The 22,883-nt window shown below is 41.4% G+C and overlaps 1 protein-coding gene and 1 long non-coding RNA gene across 2 annotated transcripts in view; one reads left to right on the top strand and one right to left on the bottom strand.

The window, feature by feature from the left end:
* The first annotated feature begins 43 nt into the window (after positions 1–43).
* On the top strand, positions 44–20,874 carry LOC310764222. Its single transcript, XR_014549083.1, has 3 exons — positions 44–136; positions 17,794–17,856; positions 20,789–20,874. It is a non-coding gene; the product is annotated as an uncharacterized lncRNA (long non-coding RNA).
* The window catches only part of LOC310764076 (complement receptor type 1-like), a 44,712-nt gene continuing 23,073 nt past the window's right edge, over positions 1,245–22,883 (bottom strand). The window contains exons 14-32 of the mRNA XM_083617293.1: positions 21,854–22,036; positions 20,839–21,018; positions 18,760–18,942; positions 18,121–18,300; positions 17,024–17,206; positions 15,989–16,171; positions 15,621–15,806; positions 14,942–15,148; positions 10,706–10,888; positions 10,171–10,353; positions 9,877–10,059; positions 9,509–9,694; positions 8,902–9,108; positions 6,845–7,027; positions 5,904–6,083; positions 5,161–5,190; positions 3,364–3,445; positions 2,427–2,521; positions 1,245–1,541 (exon numbers count right to left, since the gene is read on the bottom strand). Of these exons, the coding sequence (XP_083473419.1) occupies positions 2,464–2,521; positions 3,364–3,445; positions 5,161–5,190; positions 5,904–6,083; positions 6,845–7,027; positions 8,902–9,108; positions 9,509–9,694; positions 9,877–10,059; positions 10,171–10,353; positions 10,706–10,888; positions 14,942–15,148; positions 15,621–15,806; positions 15,989–16,171; positions 17,024–17,206; positions 18,121–18,300; positions 18,760–18,942; positions 20,839–21,018; positions 21,854–22,036 (2,960 nt within the window). The 3' untranslated portion in view covers positions 1,245–1,541; positions 2,427–2,463. The remainder of the gene's footprint in view (positions 1,542–2,426; positions 2,522–3,363; positions 3,446–5,160; positions 5,191–5,903; positions 6,084–6,844; positions 7,028–8,901; positions 9,109–9,508; positions 9,695–9,876; positions 10,060–10,170; positions 10,354–10,705; positions 10,889–14,941; positions 15,149–15,620; positions 15,807–15,988; positions 16,172–17,023; positions 17,207–18,120; positions 18,301–18,759; positions 18,943–20,838; positions 21,019–21,853; positions 22,037–22,883) is intronic.

The following is a 22,883-nucleotide window of genomic DNA, read 5'->3' as shown; positions in this document are numbered from 1 at the left end:
CGCCGCCCCCGCCCGAGAGCGCACTACGATTGGGTGGGATAGGAGAGGTGGGCGGCTTGGCTAAGGGCTACGCCCCCTTTGCTCCGCCCACCTGCTTTCCAGGCTACAGTCAAGGCGAGAAAATCCGCACACAAAGGTGATTGAGCTTCTTTTTTTGTTTTGGCCAAGTTGTTGAGGTGTTGTTTTTTAGTTTTGCCCAAAGTTGTTTAGCTTTTCTTGCGATTTTTTTTGTGTGTGAAAATCGCCCAGATCTACACTACCGATATGGGCTGCATTATCTCCGGATTTTCATGGATATTTCAGCTATTTCCGCCCTTAGGCCGTTTACAAGGACAGAATACTGGCTATTTCTGGGGTGTTCTGGACATATGGCAATCCTAAGTATTAGACAGGTTGAGGAAGGAAAGGCAGCACGTAGCGGCAACAAGGAAAATAAGGTGACAGTTGAAAGGAAGCCTTGGCCTTCCTGATGGTGTGGGGTGAGACTTCCCATCAGCCCCGACCAGCATGGCCATTAATCAGGAATCATGGGAGTTGTAGTTCAATAATATGGTCTGGTTTGACCAAACTGCAGGAGGCAGTGGAAGACAGGAGTGCCTGGCGTGCTCTGGTCCATGGGGTCACGAAGAGTCGGACACGACTAAACGACTAAACAACAACAAACATGGGCCGGGGGACAGAGTGGGGCACACCTTTTATGTTCTTGGAGCAGCAAAGGGAGCTGGGTGTGTTTTGGTGTGGTGGGAAACCGCAGGCTTTTTTTTAAAAAAATAAATATCACTTTTTATAAGAATTTTTATTGTGCTAGCCACAGGCCATATGAGGCTATTTTAATCAATGAGTATTGCAGTTCATCTTTTGTTACAAGTTTATTTACAAAATACACCTAAGGAATCTTGTGGCATTTTTAAGTCCAACACATATTTTGTGGCATAAGCTTTGGTGGGCCACACATACCCTAGTACAGTACAAAGAGAAGAGAGTGGTGGGGAGAGAACCAATTAGGCCAAAAGCTGACAGAAACAATAAAGCTCAATGTTCACATCTGTAGAGTGACTTCATTGAGTAGACCGGTTATATCTCTGAAACTTCCAAGCCAAACTTCTCTTGCAGGCGTCAGCTCCATTTATGATACATACAGCTGTTTAATGAAAACAGCCACAATCGTCAAAGAATTTCAGTACCTGCTGCAATAAGTCAATTATGTCAAATGCAAGTTGGCTGTGAATTAAGAACAAAAGACATAACTTTTAAATTTTATTTTATTTATAACAGTTATTTATTTCTGATCTTTCAGAATATTAATCCTACAAGGTAGCTTACAAGTAATATATATATTTTGAAAATACAAAAAAAGTTATCATATCAAAACCACAGTGATTATTTCTATCTGAAAGGGGCAGTGCAAAAACTGAAACATGAATGTGTTCCTCTTCTGCATGTGGCAAAATATTTGTTTTCACTTTCCAAGCAGTGATTGTGTCAAGTGGTCCAAAGAAGCAGGTATATTTGTTGGCATCTGTTCATCCAGTTACTTTCACCTGTAATTTAGGTGGGAATAACAGTAGCAGTATTCAGTAAATGTTCCTTTTATGTATAGTGAATTTGCACTATTTCATCCAGGCACATGTTCACCTTGATGATTCTAACTGCTAATGTATTCATGAAGCTAAATCTGGTTACTTCAGAATTCCTTCTCAACGAGAGACCTCCTAAATGCTGGAGTAAGTGCCACATGAACAGTAGCAAGGAATGATGATGGGCAATCCAAACAAAGAGTCCCAGGTCTGAAGGGACATGGGGCCACTATTTAGCAGGTCTGAGTATCAGGTGTGTCTTGCCCATAGAGGCAAGTGTTGCAGGGCGCCAAGTTCTGGAGGGCGCCAGGGAAGAGGCAGAGGCTGGACACAGCGCCTCCCGGCGTCAGCTCGCTGCCCTTGCTCACCTCCGCCATGCCGTGCCAAAGCAGTGCCGCACCTGGAGCCTCCACCTGCCGTGGCCACAGGTGCCCTCGCCCGCCTCGCTGAAGTAGCGCCACACCCGGAGCCTCTGCCTCTTGCCCTCTTATTTATATATAAATAAATAAATACATTTTATCTTGCTGCATACATTTATCTTTAGAATGGGGGCAATATTACTGCATGCATTACATGCATATATAAGAAATAAAGGCATACTATCGGGGGCAGGGGGAGAGAAGGGAGTCAGCTGTTGTGAGGAACCTGTGGCCTTCCAGAGGATGTTGAACTCCATCAGCCCCAATTGTCTAAGTCAATGGTCAGCAATGATGGAAGTGTAATACAGCAATATCTAGAGGATCATAATTTCCCCACCCCTGTTTTTTAGCATCGGACTCACGGTCTCCTTTTTAACATTCAACTGGGACATTTTGAATGTGGACAAAATTATCTAAATCAAAGTATTACCTATTACTGCAAAAACGAAGCCTTTTTCAGAGTTGGATCATGCTAGTTGAACATCTGGACTTTCATATATTCTGTTGCTTGCAGGAGTATATTTACTTAAGAAATAGAAAACAGTATTAAAGAATCAAGTAGAAGAGTTCGGGATTCAATTAAATAAACTATTTTTTTTATAAAAAAAATGCTTGGGATCCAGAGTTCCTGTGAGTGGAACTCTGTTCACAGGACAATCCAGCTGGAGATGGGGCAGGAGGGAGGGAGGTGATTTTTGCAGCACAGATTATCCTTTCCTCAGATTCTTCTAACCCCATTATCTTTCCCAACATGGAGATGTGGCTGTTTGCCAAGGTAACAACTAATTCTTCAAACTACTGAAAGATCAGTGTAAATTTACAGAAGTGTGAAATCTTGGCATGCCCTGTTAATGGGGGTTCTATTTAAAAACATCTCTTACAGAAAAAGAAAATAATTTTAAATATATAGCCAATGTTCCTTTAATTACAGTGCAAAAGAAATGAACAATCTGATGAAGCAGGTGGGTTGATGCAAGTTATTGCCCAAAACACATGGAGGGCACCAGGTACAGCAGGCATCCCCAACCTGTGGCCCTCCAGATGTTTTGGCCTACAACTCCCATGATCCCTAGCTAACAGGACCAGTGGTCAGGGATGATGGGAATTGTAGTCCAAACCATCTGGAGGGCTGAAGGGGATGCCTAAGGTAGAGGATGGCTGATATCACCCCATGGCTATTTCCCCAAAACAGAAGGCAAATGATGCATTTGCATTTGTGTAAAAGGCTATGGCTTTTGTCCTGGTAGAGCTGAAAGACACCGCTTGTACTTTTGTGCAGGGGTTGGGACACGGATCGGTCAGCAAATGTGTGTAACTTAGTACCAAGTAATACAAATAAGTCATAAAAATAAAGTAATGTGCCTTACGCTTTGTTCCGCTTCAAAACAATTACAATTACACAGAAAACACCAGCAATAACCAAAAGAAGCAAGGCGCCAACCAGAGAGCCTGTTGAAACCAAAGAATGAATAATGTTTGTATCCCGTAGCTGCTAAAGCAACATTATAAAACCATAATATTTTGGAAAACAAACAAAAAGTTCTTTAATAAAAATACTATAATAATTCACCATAAATAATTTACACTACACAATCCAAAAGAAAAATTCTAAAACTTAACCCATTAATTGGCATGGTTTTCATTTTTATATCCGTGACAAAACATCTTTCTAATTTCATAGTCTGCAACCGTTATTTGAAGACAGCTATGAGCTAATTACAGTTTCTTGAATCCTGCGCTATATATGAGATTTATGAATATGAATGAGTGTGCTCTCGTAAATTTTGACATTTACAAAAATGTTTTTGGGTTTTGATAAATGTTCATTTAAATTCTAGATTAAATTATATATTTTTAAACAAGTTGAAATCCTAGTTTACCTAGAATTCTGAATATAACCGTTTAGGATTAGGTTGAAAGGGAAATAAAGCAATCCAATGCAACATTTCTGCTCTTGAGTCATGGCATGTTTTGACTCTGTTCCTGACAAAATAGCTGTATAATAAAAGTGGCCATCTGAGCTTCCTCCAGGTTGGTTTTTTTAATGGAAACCTAGAACAGCTCTTATAACTGTACTCAAATGTGTAAGACATGGTGGTGGTGATCTTTGCATATCTTCTGTATTTCTTATCTGAGAGCCAGCATAGTAGAAGGTGGGGTGTTAAGAGGGCTGGATTTGGAAAGGGAACCTCAGGTTTGAGTAACTTTAGTCAAATTACTCTGTCATGTTAAAGGACCTCACTGAGTTATTGTGAGGATAAAATACTTCTCTGAGCCTGTTGCTAGAGTAGAATAAAATACATTTAAAATACTTATTACATTTGTCTTTGAAGTAATATGTAACAATGAGAGGGAATAGAGACACAACATTCCTGTGATAGTGAAAGTGGAGTTGTCCCCTTCCAAATACTACTTCAGATGCCAGTCCATCATCATTGCTGCTGCTGTTGTTAAAATTGTATACCACCCTTTATCTGTAGATCTCAGGGTGGTTCACAACATAAAATTACAATATTAAAAACACAAATTGCATAATGAAAATAAGAACAAAAACAAACCAATAACCCCCTGTACTATATCTCTCAAATGTAAGTAATAGTGCACCCCACATTAGTGTACTCTCCTAAATGTTTATTTTCTACCTGCTATCTTGGTGTTTTGCCAGCCAAGCATACTGCTACCACCTCTTCTCGTTTCTCAGTAATCCTGCCTTGCCTCCATTGCTGTCACAATGCAGCACCTGAGTTTGTTATTAGTATAGATGATTCTGGAAAATATGTGCTAAACTATGAGACAGAAAATTAGCAAAGGCTGGACCATTAAGGAAAATGGGGTATTGCCCCACCAACCTCGGTCTACCCTTAGCTGGCCCCTGTCTGCCTGCGTTCTTACAGGAGGTGGCAGCAGTTATCAGCTTCCTCCTCCTCCATTTTCATAGAATTCAGTAATGAGGAGGATGAGGACAAAACGGATCAGTCGGTTCAGCCTCTCATTGGCTCTGACTCCACCTACTGTTGGCCTCTCTGCCTTTCACCCTACCAGTCCCAATGAGCCATCAGCCACCACTGGCACTAATAGGCTTAAGCCATTCTATGTATGTATTGTGGAGTTGTAGCATCCTACATTTATAAAGAATCAGATGGAATTCTCTGGAAGTTACTTACCAATGCCTGTGGCTACGGAGATATAAAAACCTAAAGTGCAAAATGAAACATAAGGAATGAGCTGTATTACTATAGATCAAGAAACACTGAGTGAAAGCTTTCTAAGCACATAGTTTTATAATTAAGAAACTGATTTAACTATCAAATAAAACTTAAAGTAAATATGTTGAGGGATGTAACAATGGCATTAGTAATTGTCAAGCAATGCATGTTTTTTTTTATTACTGAGGAAATATATTCACCTTAGGAAACGTAAATAAATGTCCATATGCCAGTCAATTGATCAATGGCCTCTTAATATGCCATTTCACTATTATTATGTCACTAATGATCAAATCAAGCATGATCAGACTTGGGCAAGTTTAACAAGTCTACCAAATCAGTAAGAAATACTATAGGAAATATACTATCCTTCTGCCCCTCCCCGGCAGCTTGGTATCATTTTGCCTCTAGCCTTTTTTTAGCTGTGAACTGTGCAGTAGCTCAGTAAAGGAGAACAGACGGGATTCAGGCCTACCGGCCCTCCCATTCTCTCCAGACATGAAGTATATTCTTGATGTATGTGCCACTTGTGGTGCCCAGAGGAAATCAAGACAGGGCTTTATTGTGGAATAAAGCCATTAGCTTTTGATGGTATTTTCTAAATTCACTTGCTGGTTGGCAATACAAATCTTTCCATCAATACAAACTTCAACGAAATTCAAATTTGTCATCTACAGAAACCCTTCCATTCTGTTGCTCACCTTGGTTACAAACTGGCATAGGAGGATCCCATGTGAAATCAGGCTGACACTGAACATGAGAACTGCCTTTCAAGACATAACCATCCTCGCATTCCAGAGTCACATTAGCTCCAATCTGAATCACAATTTCTGGGTTTTCCTTCTTGCCACCAGAAATCTGTGGGAGGATGCAGCCTACTGCTGAAAATCAAAGATAATAAAAATGGCATATCAGGAAAAAGAGGTGGTGATGGGAATTATCTAAAATTTACAAATACTTTTTGATAATTTACTTTTGCTGCTGTGACTGATAAACTTAATTCAGTGGTACCTCGGTTTAAGAACAGTCCGGTTTAAGAACGATTCAGTTTACGAACTCCGCAAAACTGGAAATAGTGTCCCTGTTTGAGAACTTTACCTCGGTCTAAGAACGGAAGCCGAACGGTGGAAGGGCACCGGCGGCAGGAGGCCTTACTAGGGAAAGCGCGCCTCAGTTTAAGAATGGTTTCAGTTTAAGAATGGACTTCCGGAACAGATTAAGTTTGTAAACCAAGGTACCACTGTAATATATTGTGAGTTTAGAAAAACTGTAGAAAACCCTTTTTTCCTCTTCCTCTAGAGTGCATGGCTTGGCTCACTTGTCCAAGTCATCTATAGCCATTTTCTTTTAAAGCATATTGGAGTACAAAACACTGATCATGCGTCTTACAGTATTGGGGCCTGCAAATTTCAAACCCTCCTTATTTTGGCAGTAGGAACTTAATCTGGAAATAATTTGGGATTTGGAGAAGTAGCTACCTGGAATGCTCATCAGGCTTGTTCTTGGAATTAGATTTGCAATAGCAGCTTTTCTGAGAGGACCTCAGAAAAGGAAGACAGTTTGATAAACTGGATAAATACTGCTGGCCAGCAGTGGCAGCCAGGGTCCTTTATGGCTGTGGAGGAATTATATACACACTTACCTTCACAGTGTGGGACAGGAAGACTCCATACACCAGATGCTGTGCAATTCAGCGTTGCCTCCCCTATTAGTACATAACCAGGTTGACAGCTGTAATTTATAGATTTTCCATTGGTATATTGTATTGATTCTGGTGCACTGTAATTTCCATGCTGGACATTTGGAGGCGAGGGGCACTGTATCACTGAAAAGAGAAATAGAAAGTCGTGTTCCTCTGCACTAGTCAGTGAGTGAGGGAGAAAATACCTGCAACACTATTATACATAACCTTCTGGACTGAATCCAGAAGGGATTTACATTTAATCAAGAATTCCAAAACTTAAGTTGTGGGTGAACATATCAGACGACACAGCGATTCTTCAAACAGCTCTTGTTTATTCACAGGCCAGAACAGAACTGAACTGAAGGGTTCAGCCAGCCTGCTTATATAGAGCTCCACTACAACGCAACTGTAACAGCTTTCTGTAACTATCCAATCACTGAACATCACTTTCAATCCCTTATTTGCATATGTGGACCTGAGTGAAAACTATCTACAGCCCCCTGCTGGCCCAGGGTGATAACTTCAGTATATAACACCAAATTCTTGCCATGGTTCTCATTTTGGAAAATGAATGGAACATTTCAGAGCATGTTATTTGCTCAAATTCATGCCTGCTGCCTTAAAAAATGGACCTCAAGTTCCAGGTGATGCCCATGGTGGTTTTGGGGGGGGCACTATAATAGGGTTTCATATGACAACAGTCTGTGGCCAAGCACAGGTGAAAGGCATCACACATTACTTGTTAATCTGCCTTTTGTACAGGGATCCAAGAGACCAATTACTGAAACTCTTGCTGAAATTCCTGGAAGCAGGTTTACTATGGCAAAAATGGTTCACTTTCTTTTGTGTGATGCTAACAGATTTGTGACACATAAAATGATACCTTATGCTCTGGGTTCAAGAAAGATTTAGAGAGCGAGAGCTAGACAATATTGCAATAAGTTGCACTGGGGATTCAGAGGTCTAACAGAAGTTAAGCTAGGTATGAACTCTTACTACCTTCCTTGAAATCCTTGATGCCCTGCATTATGTAATTGTTGTATGCTGTATGTTATGGTTTGCTGTTTGGCAAATTCCAATGAAACTTTTATGGCCTTTGGTTAATACAATAAACTCTTTGGTTGGTAATATACATAATAAAATAACTTTCAGAATATAGTATCTAAGTAAGGAGTCCAGTCGTTAAATTGTGCAGTAGTTTGGTTTGAGCCCTTTAAACCTTTTTCCTTTTCTTGTGTATTCAATAGCTGTACTAGTAATTATTTTTATACTTTTAATAAATAATTAAGTGGAGAAGCCTAACATAATAGGCCTGAAAAATCAGAAGGATAGCTGTTGCTTTAATTAAATTAAATTATGCTTAAATTAAACATGCTTTAATTTAGTACCAGCACCCACGGCAGTACAGTCAATAATATGTTCTGAGTATTGACCTTAGTAATTTAGGGTTTCAGTCACAGGCACCCCTGCCATTGCATAAATTGTTCCAGGACCCATAAACATTTTCAGAAGGGCATTAAATCATACAGCAGCCTCCCAAAATGTAACCTTTGTTAATCTGGCTGAACTCTTGTGGAGGCATTGTCCAACACACTGGTCTTGGCGGGACTTCCACTGATAAAGCAAGCACTTGCTTTCACCACTTGCCAATCTGGATTTGTCTTTCCTAAACGACAGCTCAAACCTTCAATTTTCCTATGCAAAACAAAACTCTGTGTGATACAGTTCCAAAATATGTCCTTCTAGTATCAGGAAGCATTAATGTAAGAATGTGTCCGAATCAAAAATTTTCCAATGAAGAGGGGAAGAATAATGGGTAAAGAACGAAACAAAATTTAGATGTTTGCACTCTTTGAACCATTCTGAAAGATCCTGAAATCCAGAAACCAACTTTTGCAGTGAGGAGCAGCGGCAGACATGTTTTCTACATGTATACAGTTTGGATCTCTTCTCCATCGGCTTGTAAAGAATACTGTGCCACCCTATGTCTTGTGTATTGCAATCCAGAAACCTACTTTTGCAGTGAGGAGCAGGGGCAGACCATTTGCCAGATGGGGTGCAATAAATTGTTGCCTCTCCATGTAGAGAGTAGCCAGGCTCACATGTGTAATTCACAGACATTCCACTGGTAAACACTGACAATTCCTGGTGGCTGTGATCCCCATTTTGGATTTTTGTGGGTTGCTGGCACTGAATCTCTGACAGAGGAATAGAAGTGGAATCTAGCAGAAAATAAATAAGAAAGATTCTTCAACTCAAGGAATCATAATAGTTTCCTATATGCAGATAGCATCTCAAATGACCTAATTCAGTACACTGAATTCAGTACACTGAATTAGGCACCCTCTCCCCCCAAATGTTTGCTTAATATCTTTAATGTATAGCTTTCGCCACATGCTGAAAATGCACTTCTTTACCATTTGACATTTAAAAATATTGTATTTTGTGGGTCCCATAACACTTTTTTTACTGAATTAGAGCTGTTCTGCTCCCTATCAAATGGTTTTGCTTGTTTTATCATTTTAAGTGCTTTATCTCTTTTTATAATCATTTTATTATTTTATTATATTTTGACAGTAGCACCGTTATTCATCTGGAAAAGCTAAATATATTGCCACCTACGTTGTCTGCTTTTACAATGAGGAACAGATTGATCCCATGTTCCAGAAGACAGACAGTGTATTGTCGCAGCTCCAGTAAGAAAGTAGTCAGGGTCACAACAATACGTCACAGAGGAGCCATAAGGAAAATCTTCCAGACTTTCAGAGTCACATTCCCCATTGGCAATCGCTTGAGGTGCAGGGCACCCTGTGGAGAAATGTTTCAATGCAGAACTATCATCAGAGCTTTTACTTAGATCTGTAAGACCTAAGCCAGGACAACTGCACTTTAGGCAGACGTGCATTAACTACAAGGGCTACAAAATTGTACAGAGTCATGTGCACATCTATGGACCAGGGACAGTGGTTGTACAACTGAATGAAAATAACCTTTGCATTTTGGAAGTTTAGTCCAGTTCACAGAGTTGGAGCCTTCTAGAATACAGGTAACCAGATGCTCTCCTTCGAGGGAATAACCGGCATCACAAATGTATATTACAGAACTCCCATAGGTGAGGTCTTCTCCTATATTCTTTCCATGTGCAATGCTTGGTGGCGGTGGACAACGCATTACTGCAAAAAGAAAAGAAAGTCAGAAGTAGCTATAATGATGCTAACTGAGAATTCCCAAGTATCACTTGCTCTGTGTTTTTAGCCAACAAGGGCAGGCAGGGAAATACACACCTTCACACTGGGGTAAAGGTTGACTCCAAGCTCCAGAGGCTGTACACTGACTGGAAGCCTTGCCACGTAACAAGTAGCCACGGTCACAGGTGTAATTTACGTATCTTCCTGTAGCAAAATGAGCTTCTCCGTGGCCATTGTGATCCCCATTTGGAATCGGCAGAGGAGGGGGACACTGCAATTCTAAAGCAAAACTATATGAGCATCTAGCTTATCTCAAAGCAAGTAGAAACCCTCCCAATTCCTGATCCGAGTATTACAACTCCTTCACTATAGTAGTTTCTAGTTTTTGTAGCTAGCATAAGCGACATATTTCCCCATTAATCATGGTTTGAGATCACAGGAGTACCAGCCCTCTTCTCCTACTGTTATGGTCTATTCTTCCAACCCATGTCTGCCATGTAGATCCAGGTTCAGAACGAGTATTTCTGGTCCAGAGGTTCTTTGTAAGGGCACCATTGTGTGCTACGCTCCTGGTAGCATGTTATGTCCCTGCTGAAAAAAAGCCACTAGTGCCTATGAGCAAGACACAAACCTTCACAGTGCGGGGCAGGAGCATTCCATGTGCCAGAGGTTGTGCAATAAATAGTTCCCTCTCCAGTAAGTGAGTAGCCAGGCTCACAGGTGTATTTCACAAACATTCCATTGGTGAACACTGATGATCCCTCATTGCTGTGAATCCCATTTTGGATACTTGGGGGTGGCTGGCATTGAATTTCTGAAAGGAAAAGAGTGTAGTTACAATGTCAAGACCATTCAAAGTTATTCTCCCATCATCAGTTTGTTTTGGGCCCCACTCATCAAGCAGGCCACACGCTGGATCTGATCTTTGGGGCTGGCATAGATGTGACTATGCTCCCCCCTGTGGAAGTGCCATGGTCTGATCACTACGCTCTGAAAGCCAAGATTGACTTCCCGCTCTTCTCCTGCTCGGGTGGCGAACCTATTTGGGCTCGTCCGCGAAAACAGATGGATCCTGATAGATTCCGACAAGCCTTGGGGGACCCTGCTCCTCCTGGCGACTCATTAGATGACCTTGTTGAGGACTGGAATAACCAGCTCTTGGCAGCCATTGATGAGATCGCGCCTAAGCGCCCTCTGCGACCCCGTCGAAACCGGGCCCCTTGGTTTACTGAGGAGCTCTGGAAAATGAAGCATGATCTCAGATGGCTAGAGCGAGTATGGCGACGGAGTCATGACGGAGCCTCAAGAACATCTTATAGGACGCTTATGAAAGCCTATGAGATGGCTATGAAAGCTGCTAAGAAATATTACTTTGCAGCTTCCATTGCATCTGCTAGCTCTTGCCCGGCACAACTTTTTAGAATAATTAGGTCAATAACGTCCTTAGGAGGACAACCAAATTTAAGCACAAATTCGACCCACAGGTGTGAGGCATTCGCGAGCTTTTTTGCAGAGAAAGTCCTGTTGCTCCGCCGTGACCTCCCTGCCAATTTAGATACAGTGACTGAACTGGAGGCCCCTCGACTGACATCAGGTCCAGTGTTGGACAATTTCGATCGGATACTCCCTGCTGATGTGGATAGATTCCTCCAAGTTAGTAGGCCCACCACCTGCCTCCTTGATCCATGCCCATCTTGGCTGATTAAGGAGTGTCCAGATGTTGTGCGGACCCCCCTGGTTGAAATTATCAATTTGTCCCTTGACACGGGGACATTCCCAGGGGAACTGAAGGAAGCAGTGGTGTGTCCACTCTTAAAGAAAACTTCATTAGATCCCTTAGACCTATCCAATTACCACCCAGTTTCAAATCTTCCATATCTGGGTAAGGTAATTGAGAGAGCGGTTGCTGAACAGCTTGGTAGGTTTCTGGAGGAAATATCGGCTTTAGATCCATTGCAGTCCGGTTTCCGTCCTGGTTTTGGGACTGAGACGGCTCTGGTTGCCCTTACAGATGATCTCCGTAGACAACTAGATCGAGGCGGGTCAGGACTGCTGATCATTTTATTTTTTTTTTTTTTTTTTTAAATAATTTTTATTACGTTTCTTTTCATAATTTTGACAATTCAATACAATACAGAAAAACCCAAATACAAGAAACAATTTTTGATTTTTTTAACAAAAAAGAAAACCATTGGACTTCCCCACACCTTCCAGATCTGCGTTCTTTGTAGTAGCAATATCAGCAATTTGTTACCTTATTTCAAACCTTGTTGGAACTTTCCATTATTATGTACCCATATTCAGTATATTGTATCTTAACTTTGTTACCTTTTAAAATAAACATAAAATGTTTGATTCACATTGACTTCTTTTCTCATTTGTCATTAATTTTACCATTTGCTTAATCATATTTGCTAAAGCGTAACCTTTCCAAAAACATGCACTGTCTTAAAGTTCATACAGCTTATAGTATTTTTGCAAATAGTCTTTAAATTTTTTCCAATCCGCCTCGACTGATTCTTCATCCAAATCTCGGATTCTGCCGGTCATTTCAGCTAGTTCCATATAGTCCATCAACTGCGTCTGCCATTCCTCCAACGTGGGTAAATCTTGTGTCTTCCAATTCTTTGCGATGAGTATTCTTGCTGCTGTGGTAGCATACATAAACAAAGTTCTATCTTTCTTTGACACTTTCTGGTCTACCATGCCCAGCAGGAAGGCCTCTGGTTTCTTGGGAAAGGTATACTTAAATACCTTTTTCAGTTCATTGTAAATCATTTCCCAGAAGGCCTTCACTTTTGGGCAGGTCCACCAGAGATGAAAAAATGTCCCTTCTGCCTCCTTACATTTCCAACATTTGTTATCAGACAGGTGATATATCTTAGCTAGCTTGACTGGGGTCATGTACCACCGGTATAACATTTTCATAATATTTTCTTTCAGGGCACTACATGCCGTGAATTTTATCCCGTTGTTCCATAACCTTTCCCAGTCTTCAAACATAATGTTATGTCCGACATCCTGTGCCCATTTTATCATGGCAGATTTAACTGTCTCATCCTGTGTATTCCACTTAAGCAGCAAGTTGTACATTCTCGATAATACCTTAGTTTTTGGTTCTAACAATTCTGTCTCCAATTTCGATTTTTCCACTTGGAAACCAACTTTTTTATCCAATTTAAAAACCTCTTGAATTTGAGCATAGTGTAACCAATCTCGCACCTTATTTTTTAGTTTATCCTTACTCTGCAGTTTCCAGTTGTCTCCAATTTTTTCGATTATTTCCCAATATTTCGGCCAATAGGCCTCCATATTGGGTCTTTTTCGAGCCTTGGCCTCCACTGGTGATAGCCACCTCGGGGTTTAGGACTGCTGATCATTTTAGATTTGTCAGCAGCCTTTGACATGGTCGATCATGATCTTCTGGACCACCGCCTCGCAGACGTGGGGATACAGGGCATAGCCCATAACTGGCTGTGCTCTTTTATCACTGGTTGGGGACAGATGGTGGCACTAGGGAGGGAAATGTCGTCGCGGCATTCCTTGGTGTGTGGAGTGCCGCAGGGCGAAATTCTCTCCCCGATGCTTTTTAACATCTTTATGCGCCCCCTTGCCCAGATTATCCGGAGCTTTGGGCTGGGCTGTCACCAATATGCTGATGACACTCAGCTCTATCTGCTGATGGATGGCCACACCGACCGGGCCCCAAACACACTGACCAGATGCTTGGAAGCTGTGGCTGGATGGTTTCGTGGGAGCCGATTGAAACTAAACCCTTCAAAGACAGAGGTCCTATGGCTGGGTCGGGATGGCATGGGGATGAGGGACCAACTCCCTTCTCTTGCAGGGGCCCAATTAGTGCCATTGCCTTCCGTTAAGAGTTTGGGTGTAATCCTTGACGCCTCCCTTTCCATGAAGGCGCAAGTTACAGCAACAGCCAAGGCGACATTTTTCCACCTTCGCCGCATCAAGCAGTTGGTCCCTTACCTTTCCCGCCCCAACCTGGCCACAGTGATCCATGCGACGGTCATCTCCAGGCTTGACTACTGTAATTCGCTCTACGCGGGGCTGCCCTTGAAGCTGACCCAGAAACTCCAGAGGGTGCAGAATGCTGCAGCGAGGCTCCTCACAGGGTCTCTGCCATGGGAGTATATTCACCCAGTGCTTTTCAAACTGCACTGGCTCCCGGTAGAGTACAGGGTCAGATTTAAGGTGCTGCTTTTGACCTTTAAAGCCCTTCACGGCCTAGGACCCTCGTACCTACGGGACCGCCTCTCCCAGTAGGCCCCACGGAGAGCCTCAAGGTCCATAAATAGTAACACCCTAGTGGTCCCAGGCCCTAAGGAAGTTAGATTGGCTTCAACCAGAGCCAGGGCCTTTTCTACTCTGGCTCCGGCCTGGTGGAACACTCTGCCTCATGAGACCAGGGCCCTGCAGGATCTGATTTCTTTCCGCAGGGCCTGTAAGACAGAGTTGTTCCGCCTGGCCTTTGGCTTGGAGCCAATTTGATTCCCTCCCTCTCTTTCTTTCTTTTTTCCTTTCCTTCTCCTCCTGCGATGAGGCTAAATTTTAATATTTTAATATTTCAATATTCTTATGTTGTATTTTAATTTTGTTTTTAAGTTGTAATCATTCAACTTGTTTTTATTATTGCTTGTAAGCCGCTCTGAGCCCGGCCTTGGCTGGGGAGAGTGGGGTATAAATAAAATATTATTATTATTATTATTATTATTATTATTATTATTATTATTATTATCTTAGTGTACTTCATGTTTTCTACATGTATACAGTTTGGATCTCTTCTCCATCGGCTTGTAAAGAATACTGTGCCACCCTTTGTCTCGTGTATTGCAATCCAGAAACTTACTTTTGCAGTGAGGAGCAGGGGCAGACCATTTGCCAGATGGGGTGCAATAAATTGTTGCCTCTCCATGTAGAGAGTAGCCAGGCTCACATGTGTAATTCACAGACATTCCACTGGTAAACACTGACAATTCCTGGTGGCTGTGATCCCCATTTTGGATTTTTGTGGGTTGCTGGCACTGAATCTCTGACAGAGGAATAGAAGTGGAATCTAGCAGAAAATAAATAAGAAAGATTCTTCAACTCAAGGAATCATAATAGTTTCCTATATGCAGATAGTATCTCAAATGACCTAATTCAGTGCACTTGTTTTCTCATTTCCATTACAAAGAGATGTGGGGGCAAGTAATTGTGACAATATTGGGGGGAGGGGTTTGAGCATGGATAGAGAGAAACTGTGGCACCCTCTCCCCCCAAATGTTTGCTTAATATCTTTAATGTATAGCTTTCGCCACATGCTGAAAATGCACTTCTTTACCATTTGACATTTAAAAATATTGTATTTTGTGGGTCCCATAACACTTTTTTTACTGAATTAGAGCTGTTCTGCTCCCTATCAAATGGTTTTGCTTGTTTTATCATTTTAAGTGCTTTATCTCTTTTTATAATCATTCTATTATTTTATTATATTTTGACAGTAGCACCGTTATTCATCTGGAAAAGCTAAATATATTGCCACCTACGTTGTCTGCTTTTACAATGAGGAACAGATTGATCCCATGTTCCAGAAGACAGACAGTGTATTGTCGCAGCTCCAGTAAGAAAGTAGTCAGGGTCACAACGATACGTCACAGAGGAGCCATAAGGAAAATCTTCCAGACTTTCAGAGTCACATTCCCCATTGGCAATCGCTTGAGGTGCAGGGCACCCTGTGGAGAAATGTTTCAATGCAGAACTATCATCAGAGCTTTTACTTAGATCTGTAAGACCTAAGCCAGGACAACTGCACTTTAGGCAGACGTGCATTAACTACAAGGGCTACAAAATTGTACAGAGTCATGTGCACATCTATGGACCAGGGACAGTGGTTGTACAACTGAATGAAAATAACCTTTGCATTTTGGAAGTTTAGTCCAGTTCACAGAGTTGGAGCCTTCTAGAATACAGGTAACCAGATGCTCTCCTTCGAGGGAATAACCGGCATCACAAATGTATATTACAGAACTCCCATAGGTGAGGTCTTCTCCTATATTCTTTCCATGCCCAATGCTTGGTGGTGGTGGACACCGCATTACTGCAAAAAGAAAAGAAAATCAGAAGTCGATATAATGATGCTAACTGAGAATTCCCAAGTATCACTTGCTCTGTGTTTTTAGCCAACAAGGGCAGGCAGGGAAATACGAATCTTCACACTGGGGTAAAGGTTGACTCCAAGCTCCAGAGGCTGTACACTGACTGGAAGCCTTGCCACGTAACAAGTAGCCACGGTCACAGGTGTAATTGACATATCTTCCTGTAGCAAAATGAGCTTCTCCGTGGCCATTGTGATCCCCATTTGGAATCGGCAGAGGAGGGGGACACTGCAATTCTAAAGCAAAACTATATGAGCATCAAGCTTATCTCAAAGCAAGTAGAAACCCTCCCAATTCTTGATCTGAGTATTGCAAATCCTTCACTATAGTAGATTCTATTTTTTGTAGCTAGCATAAGCTACATATTTCCCCATTAATCATGGTTTGAATATCACAGGAGTACCAGCCCTCTTCTAATATTATGGTCTATTGTTCCAACCCATGTCTGCCATGTAGATCCAGGTTCAGAATGAGTATTTCTGGTTCAGAGGTTCTTTGTAAGGGCACCATTGTGTGCTACTCTCTGGGTAGCATGTTATGTCACCACTTCACAATCTGGCTTTGACTTTCCTAACAGACAGCTCACACTCTCCATTATCCTATGCAAAACAAAACTCTGTGTGATAAAGTTCCAAAATATGTGCTTCCAGTTTGAGGCAGCATTACTATAAGAACGTGTCTGAATCAATGGTTTTCAATGTAGAAAGGAAGAATCATGAGTGAACACCAGTTCTAAATTTTGTAGCCTTCACTCCTAGAGCCATCCCAATAAAACTTATGACCAAGAATCTTACTTTTGCAGTGAGGAGCAGAGGAAGACCATGTACCAGATGCTGTACAGTGAACAGTTGCCTCTCCAGTAAGAAAGTAGCCAGGTTTGCACCTGTAATTCACATACATTCCACTGGTAAACACTGATAATTCATGGTGGCTGTGATTCCCATTTTCAATCTTTGCAGGTGGCTGGCACCCAGTTTCTGACAAGAGAGCAAAAGAGGAAGATATAAAAAAGTAAAAATAAATAAATAAAACATTTACCGCAAGGAATCATAATTGCTTCCTATGTGCAGATAGGAATGAGCTAAGCTGGTACGCTAGATTCTTCCAAGTCACATGATACAGAAGCTCTTCCTGTCAGCCATTAAAGGTCCACAGAGATCCAGGTTCAGAGAAAGTATTCCTGATTCAGAGGTGCTGACATTGTTTTAAAAGGGCACCACTGTGTGAACTCGTGTGAACTATTGCCTTTAAGGCAGCATGTACTGTGCCCTGTGAAAAAGGCCACCAGTGCCAGCGAACAGGAATATGGGGATTAAAACACAGAAAGTTGGTTCCGAACTTGTGGGTCAGGTAAAACCTGGGCAAAGACAAGACATCTGAAGCAACTAGTGGTTGTTCCCAGATCTAGGAACCCCCATCCACGGTCTCTGTCCAACCAGGGTTGAGTGCATCTCCCTTCCTTTACTAGTGATATTGCCTATCATTATTGGTTGGATTTCTATTTCAAAATTCAGTTCAATCAATTAAAAACAGAACTTGCTGAGTTTTCCCCTCTTGCGTTTAGGGGAAGGGCCTTAGCTGAACTGTAGAACATTTGTTTCATGAAGAAGATCCCTGGCTTCTCCAGGTAAGGCTGAAAATGCCCCCTCCCCTTGAAACACAGTTGTGTGACTCCATATAAGGCAGCTTCCCGTATTCCTAATTTGGGAGGGAAGTAAGTGGATTTTGTGTGTGTGTGGGAGTATGTCAAGTTAGATAAGTTTGTTAGATAATTTTGTATGTTTTGTGGCTCATATCTGGAAACGCCCAAGGAGGACTTCAACAGATTTAACTAACTTTTTTGCTTATCACAGAAAAATGAAATCCAGTCAAAGCTGTGCTTAGTACCTACCCCTTACACAGATGGGTGTGGGAGAATCCCATGTGCTGTCAAACTGGCACTGAATTGTATGGTTGCCTTTCAGGATATAGCCAGGGTCACATTCAAATGTAATTGTTTCTGTGGGCTTAACTTGCCCTTTAGATCTTGTTATTCTTCCATTCTGAATTTTTGGACTTACACAGCCAGTGACTGCAAAGGAAAATATAAAGTAGCGAGTAGACTACATAGTGTATGTCAGCTGCAATAAGGAGTATATTGTAGAGCCGTTTTCTTAATACATTTAATGTAAAGCTCAAAATTTAAATTGTTATATAAGGCTCTTTATGGATCAATAGCAAGATAGTGCAACATACATTTTGGAGTTAGAAAGTCTCAGCTTGGACTGCCTAGGAATAGCAAGGAAATGAGACCCAAAAAAAGAAAAGAATGGTCACTCCATTGGTCAGGCCTTGTTCCATTTACAGAGCTGTATATATGTGGCTCACACTTAATATTTGAGGTGCCCTTCCTTTAAGGACTTAACTGGAGCTATAATTTTCAATGCAGAAATAAGGTACTTGTATGAACATTCACTTGCATTTTAAATCTGTTTTGACTGGTTAGCCTATACAAAGCCAAAATGAAAATCCAGTGTAGCAGAATACTTGCATTCACAGCGTGGGACAGGGAGACTCCACACACCAGATGCTGTGCAATATATAGTTGCCCTTCCTATTAGCACATAACCAGGGTCACAGCTGTATTTTACCATTTTTCCACTAGTATATTGTTCTGATCCCACAGCCCTGTACTTTCCATGCTGGACTTTGGGAGGTGAGGGGCAATGTATCTCTGGAAAACAACAACAACAAGGGAAGAATATCTTGTTCCTCAGCAAGACAGACAGGCGATACATCCAACAATAACATACATAAGAAGTCAGTTTCCTACTTTAGATCATAGTATAGTGTGATTAAATTTGGTTTAAAATGCCTTCACTTCAGTTTTCAAACATTGCTGTATTAAACAACTTTAGTTGTGTGCTTGTTATTTCCCTTTGTGTTTTTGATCTTTGTTGTGCATACAACAGTAGTTGTTGCATGCATCCATAGCTGTCCACTTAAACTTCAGCCATCCCTATGGAAATCAGAAGTGCAGAATTTGAAATGTTTTAGGTACTGCCCTTCTGACAGCCACAGGGATGGTAAGAGAGCAACAAGAATAGTGGGTTTGCAAAAGGACAACAGCAGTGCATATTCACAAAAGCACCCACCCCAACAAACAGTGACTTAATGGACCAATACCAACAAAGCAACAATCAAACATGTCAGTGGGGGGGGGGGGAGAAAAATATACCGTATTTTTTGCACCATAACACTCACTTTTTTCCTCCTAGAAAGTAAGGGGAAATGTCTGTGCGTGTTATGGAGCGAATGCCTGCGGGTGGCGGGGGGATCTGCTGCAGTCGTGAGCAGAGGATCCATGGTTCCCCTTCCTTTCCTCCTCCGTGGTTACAAAGCATGGATCCACATGGATCCTCAGGATTTTTGCATTGGGCTACTCCAAACTCACCGTCAGATCACATGTCTGTGGCCACAGCATGAACCACAAAAATCATATATCCACTATTTCGTTTCGAATATTTTTTTTCTTGTTTTCCTCCTCTACAAACTACGTGCATGTTATGGTCTGGTGCGTGTTATAGAGCGAAAAATACGGTACACAGTTTTGATATGAAATATGAAGGATATTTTCTGATGGGAAAAAGCATGCAACACACCATATGAGGGTTAATGACATGGCTACACTTCTTTTTTTTATATATAATATTTTTATTTTTCCATATAAACACAATACAACAAACATAAACATACAAAAACAAAAACAAAACAAAAAACATGTATCATTTCATATCCTAATTTCATATCCTATCTTCCCCGACTTCCTCATGCCTCCCCTTTCTGTATTCCAAATTCTTATCGATTGTTCAGCAGACATGGCTACACTTCAGTCATTCAACAAGAATACACAGAGCTCACAAAACCCTAACCCATTATTTGTAAATCACCAACATTAGCAGCTACAGTGGACAGAAAACAAGGCTGCCCCCCCCCATTTCTGCATACATATTTCTGAATTATTCTCAGTCCTTTCAGAACAACTGGAACTGCTGCTGAACATCAAGGCAACTTCCAGCTTCTCTGTACAGAGGAAGTCTATGCTTAGGGGTTCATATTCCATACTTACAAACAATGCTGCTTACCTTTATATACTAAAATACCATGGACCTGCACCTCAGCATAAATGCCAATTCTGATCTCTCTGGTAAAGCAAGGTTCTTCCCTTCACCACCCAGATCTTGAGTAGCTTACGCAGTGGAAAGAGAGGCTTCTACGAGGTAGACCTCATTTCCCCAGCATGCTAGGAGAACTTTGAGCAGTCTGAGACTTCTCAAGAGATGTAGGACCAAGGAAAATACATCTAAATCTGTCACATTTCATTGAATTTTGTATTCAATTAGCCGATTGATGAAGCTGCTCCCCCAAGAGACAAATGTTTATTATAGAAAGCAAAACACTACTTGTAGACATATAAAGTCATAAATTAGCTATACTTTCTTATTTCCTTCCACTGCGAACTATTTTTTTAAACATATAGTGCGTCATGTATGAAATATCTTTCCTACCAATGTTTTCAGACTCGTCGTATGATTTGCATATGCTGCTTGAAATAAAAAGGCTGACTCACCTTTGCAGTTAGGCACTGAGGAGTTCCAAGACCCAGATGCTGTACAAAAAATTCTGGCATCTCCTATAATGCTGTATCCAGGATCGCAAGTGTATTCTACAAACCCCCCATTAGTAAAACCTTTTGCTTCCTGACTGCTGTATTTCCCGTGAGCGACCACTTGAGGTGGGGGGCACTGCCCTGTTGAAAGAGAGGGTAAAGTATATCAAGGAGTTAAAAAATGAAAACTGTGACAACACCTGGGATTGTGTCTCAGATTACATCTTCCAAATACAGACTATCTTATACTAGTGGCTGGAGGTGATGCTGCTCTGTATATCACAGAGGACATAAAGTTGAACACAGTGCCAGATTTAGGGCAGTGCAGATGGTTCTGTTTTTGTACTAATGTGAGGTTTCAGTGAGGCTGACATACCAGAAATCCCAAGAGGGGTGGACTTCTTCTCTGAATTGCTGTGGGTGGTGAGCTGCAGGCCCCAAGAGTAATTTAGTACTGGAGATAATACAAGCTAGAAGTTCCTAAAAGGGCAAACTCTGATCCAATCCCTGTGAGTGGCGATACTGTCTATGTAAGCAAGCAATTGCCAAGCAAGTCCAACACAATTAAAGTCTACTGTACTTCAGATGAGGAACTCAACCAAAGAAATGAGGGGATTAAAAAAAGGAAGTTGAATGGAAAAGTTGCAATATTCGCAGAATGCTGGGGAGGGGAAAGTTATTCAAAAACTACAGTAATAGAAACTCACTAGAATCTAAACAGCAGATCAGGAAAGGTACCACCAAGGAAAGAGGATGCCAGCATGGTTAAACAGCAGAGTCAAGGAAAATATTAGAGGCAAGAAGGCTTCCTTCAGAAAGTAGAAATCTTGTTCAAATGAAAACGAAAAGGGGCACCAATTTTAGCAGACGTGCAGGTGACAGTAAGGAACAAAGACCAGTGTTAACACCAGTACAGATGATAAAAAGCAATTATATCCTCTGTTGCTGAGATTGTACAAAATGTCATCTTAAATACTTTCACAACGTGGCAGAGGACTGCTCCACTCTCCAGAAGCTGTGCAGGAAATAGATGCCTTTCCAACAAGTGAGTAACCAGGATCACAGGAATAAGTTACAGACTTCTGAGAAGTAAACACTTCCCCAGGAAAGCCATTGTGATTTCCATTGGGTATATCCAGAGGTAAGGGGCACTGTGATACTAAAAGAAAAATGAAATAGGAGAGAACATTCACAATAGCATATTAATGGCACATTTAACTGAAAATGTATTTAAAATTTTTAAATTTTTTTTAATGTATTTATTTATTAAATTTCTATACCACCCTTCATCTGAGGATCACAGGGCAGTTTACAATATTAAAAATCAAAAATACATAACAAAGAAAAACAAACAAACAAAAACCATGAACAGTTTTAAAGAAACATAGATTGCTGAATTGGCCAAAGGCCTAGGAGAACAGCAATGTTTTTCCCAGGCACCTAAGGATCTATCACAAAGGTGCCAGGTGAGCCTCCCTGGAGAGAGCATTCCACCTGTCATCCAAGGAACAAGGCATGTTATGGACAAACAGATTTGTATCCAATGCTAGTCCTATTCTGAGTAGACCCTTTGAAATTAATGGACACTACTAACGTGTGTATTACAGTACTATCCATTTACTTGGATTTACACTGGACACTATTGTAGGTTGCCCTAACCATGGTTAGGGAAAATAAGCCAGCTTCAGTCTATGGAGCTGCCCTGTTTGAATTTACCATAGTTCACCTTAACCACAGTTTAGAATTTGGATGGAATGCTAAACTGCAGTTACTCTAAAACTGGCACCTCCAATTTCATTTGCATAGCTTGTGCTAGAGATTTGGGGGTGCATAACCCTGAGGGGAGACTAGTCCCTGTTAAACCATGATTTTAAGTCCAGTTATAGTCAGTGACTGGCCCAAGGACAACTAGTGAAGTTGATAGGATTGAAGATTTGAACCCATGTCTTTCGTGCATGTCCTGCTGTCTACGCCATACGCATGAGATCTGGCAATCTGTCTGCAAG

The sequence above is a fragment of the Podarcis filfolensis genome (assembly GCF_964270895.1).
Source record: "Podarcis filfolensis genome assembly, chromosome: 6".
Lineage (NCBI taxonomy): Eukaryota > Metazoa > Chordata > Lepidosauria > Squamata > Lacertidae > Podarcis > Podarcis filfolensis.
The sequence above is the reverse complement of the archived record's forward strand: the minus strand, read 5'-3'. Positions and strand labels throughout refer to the sequence as shown.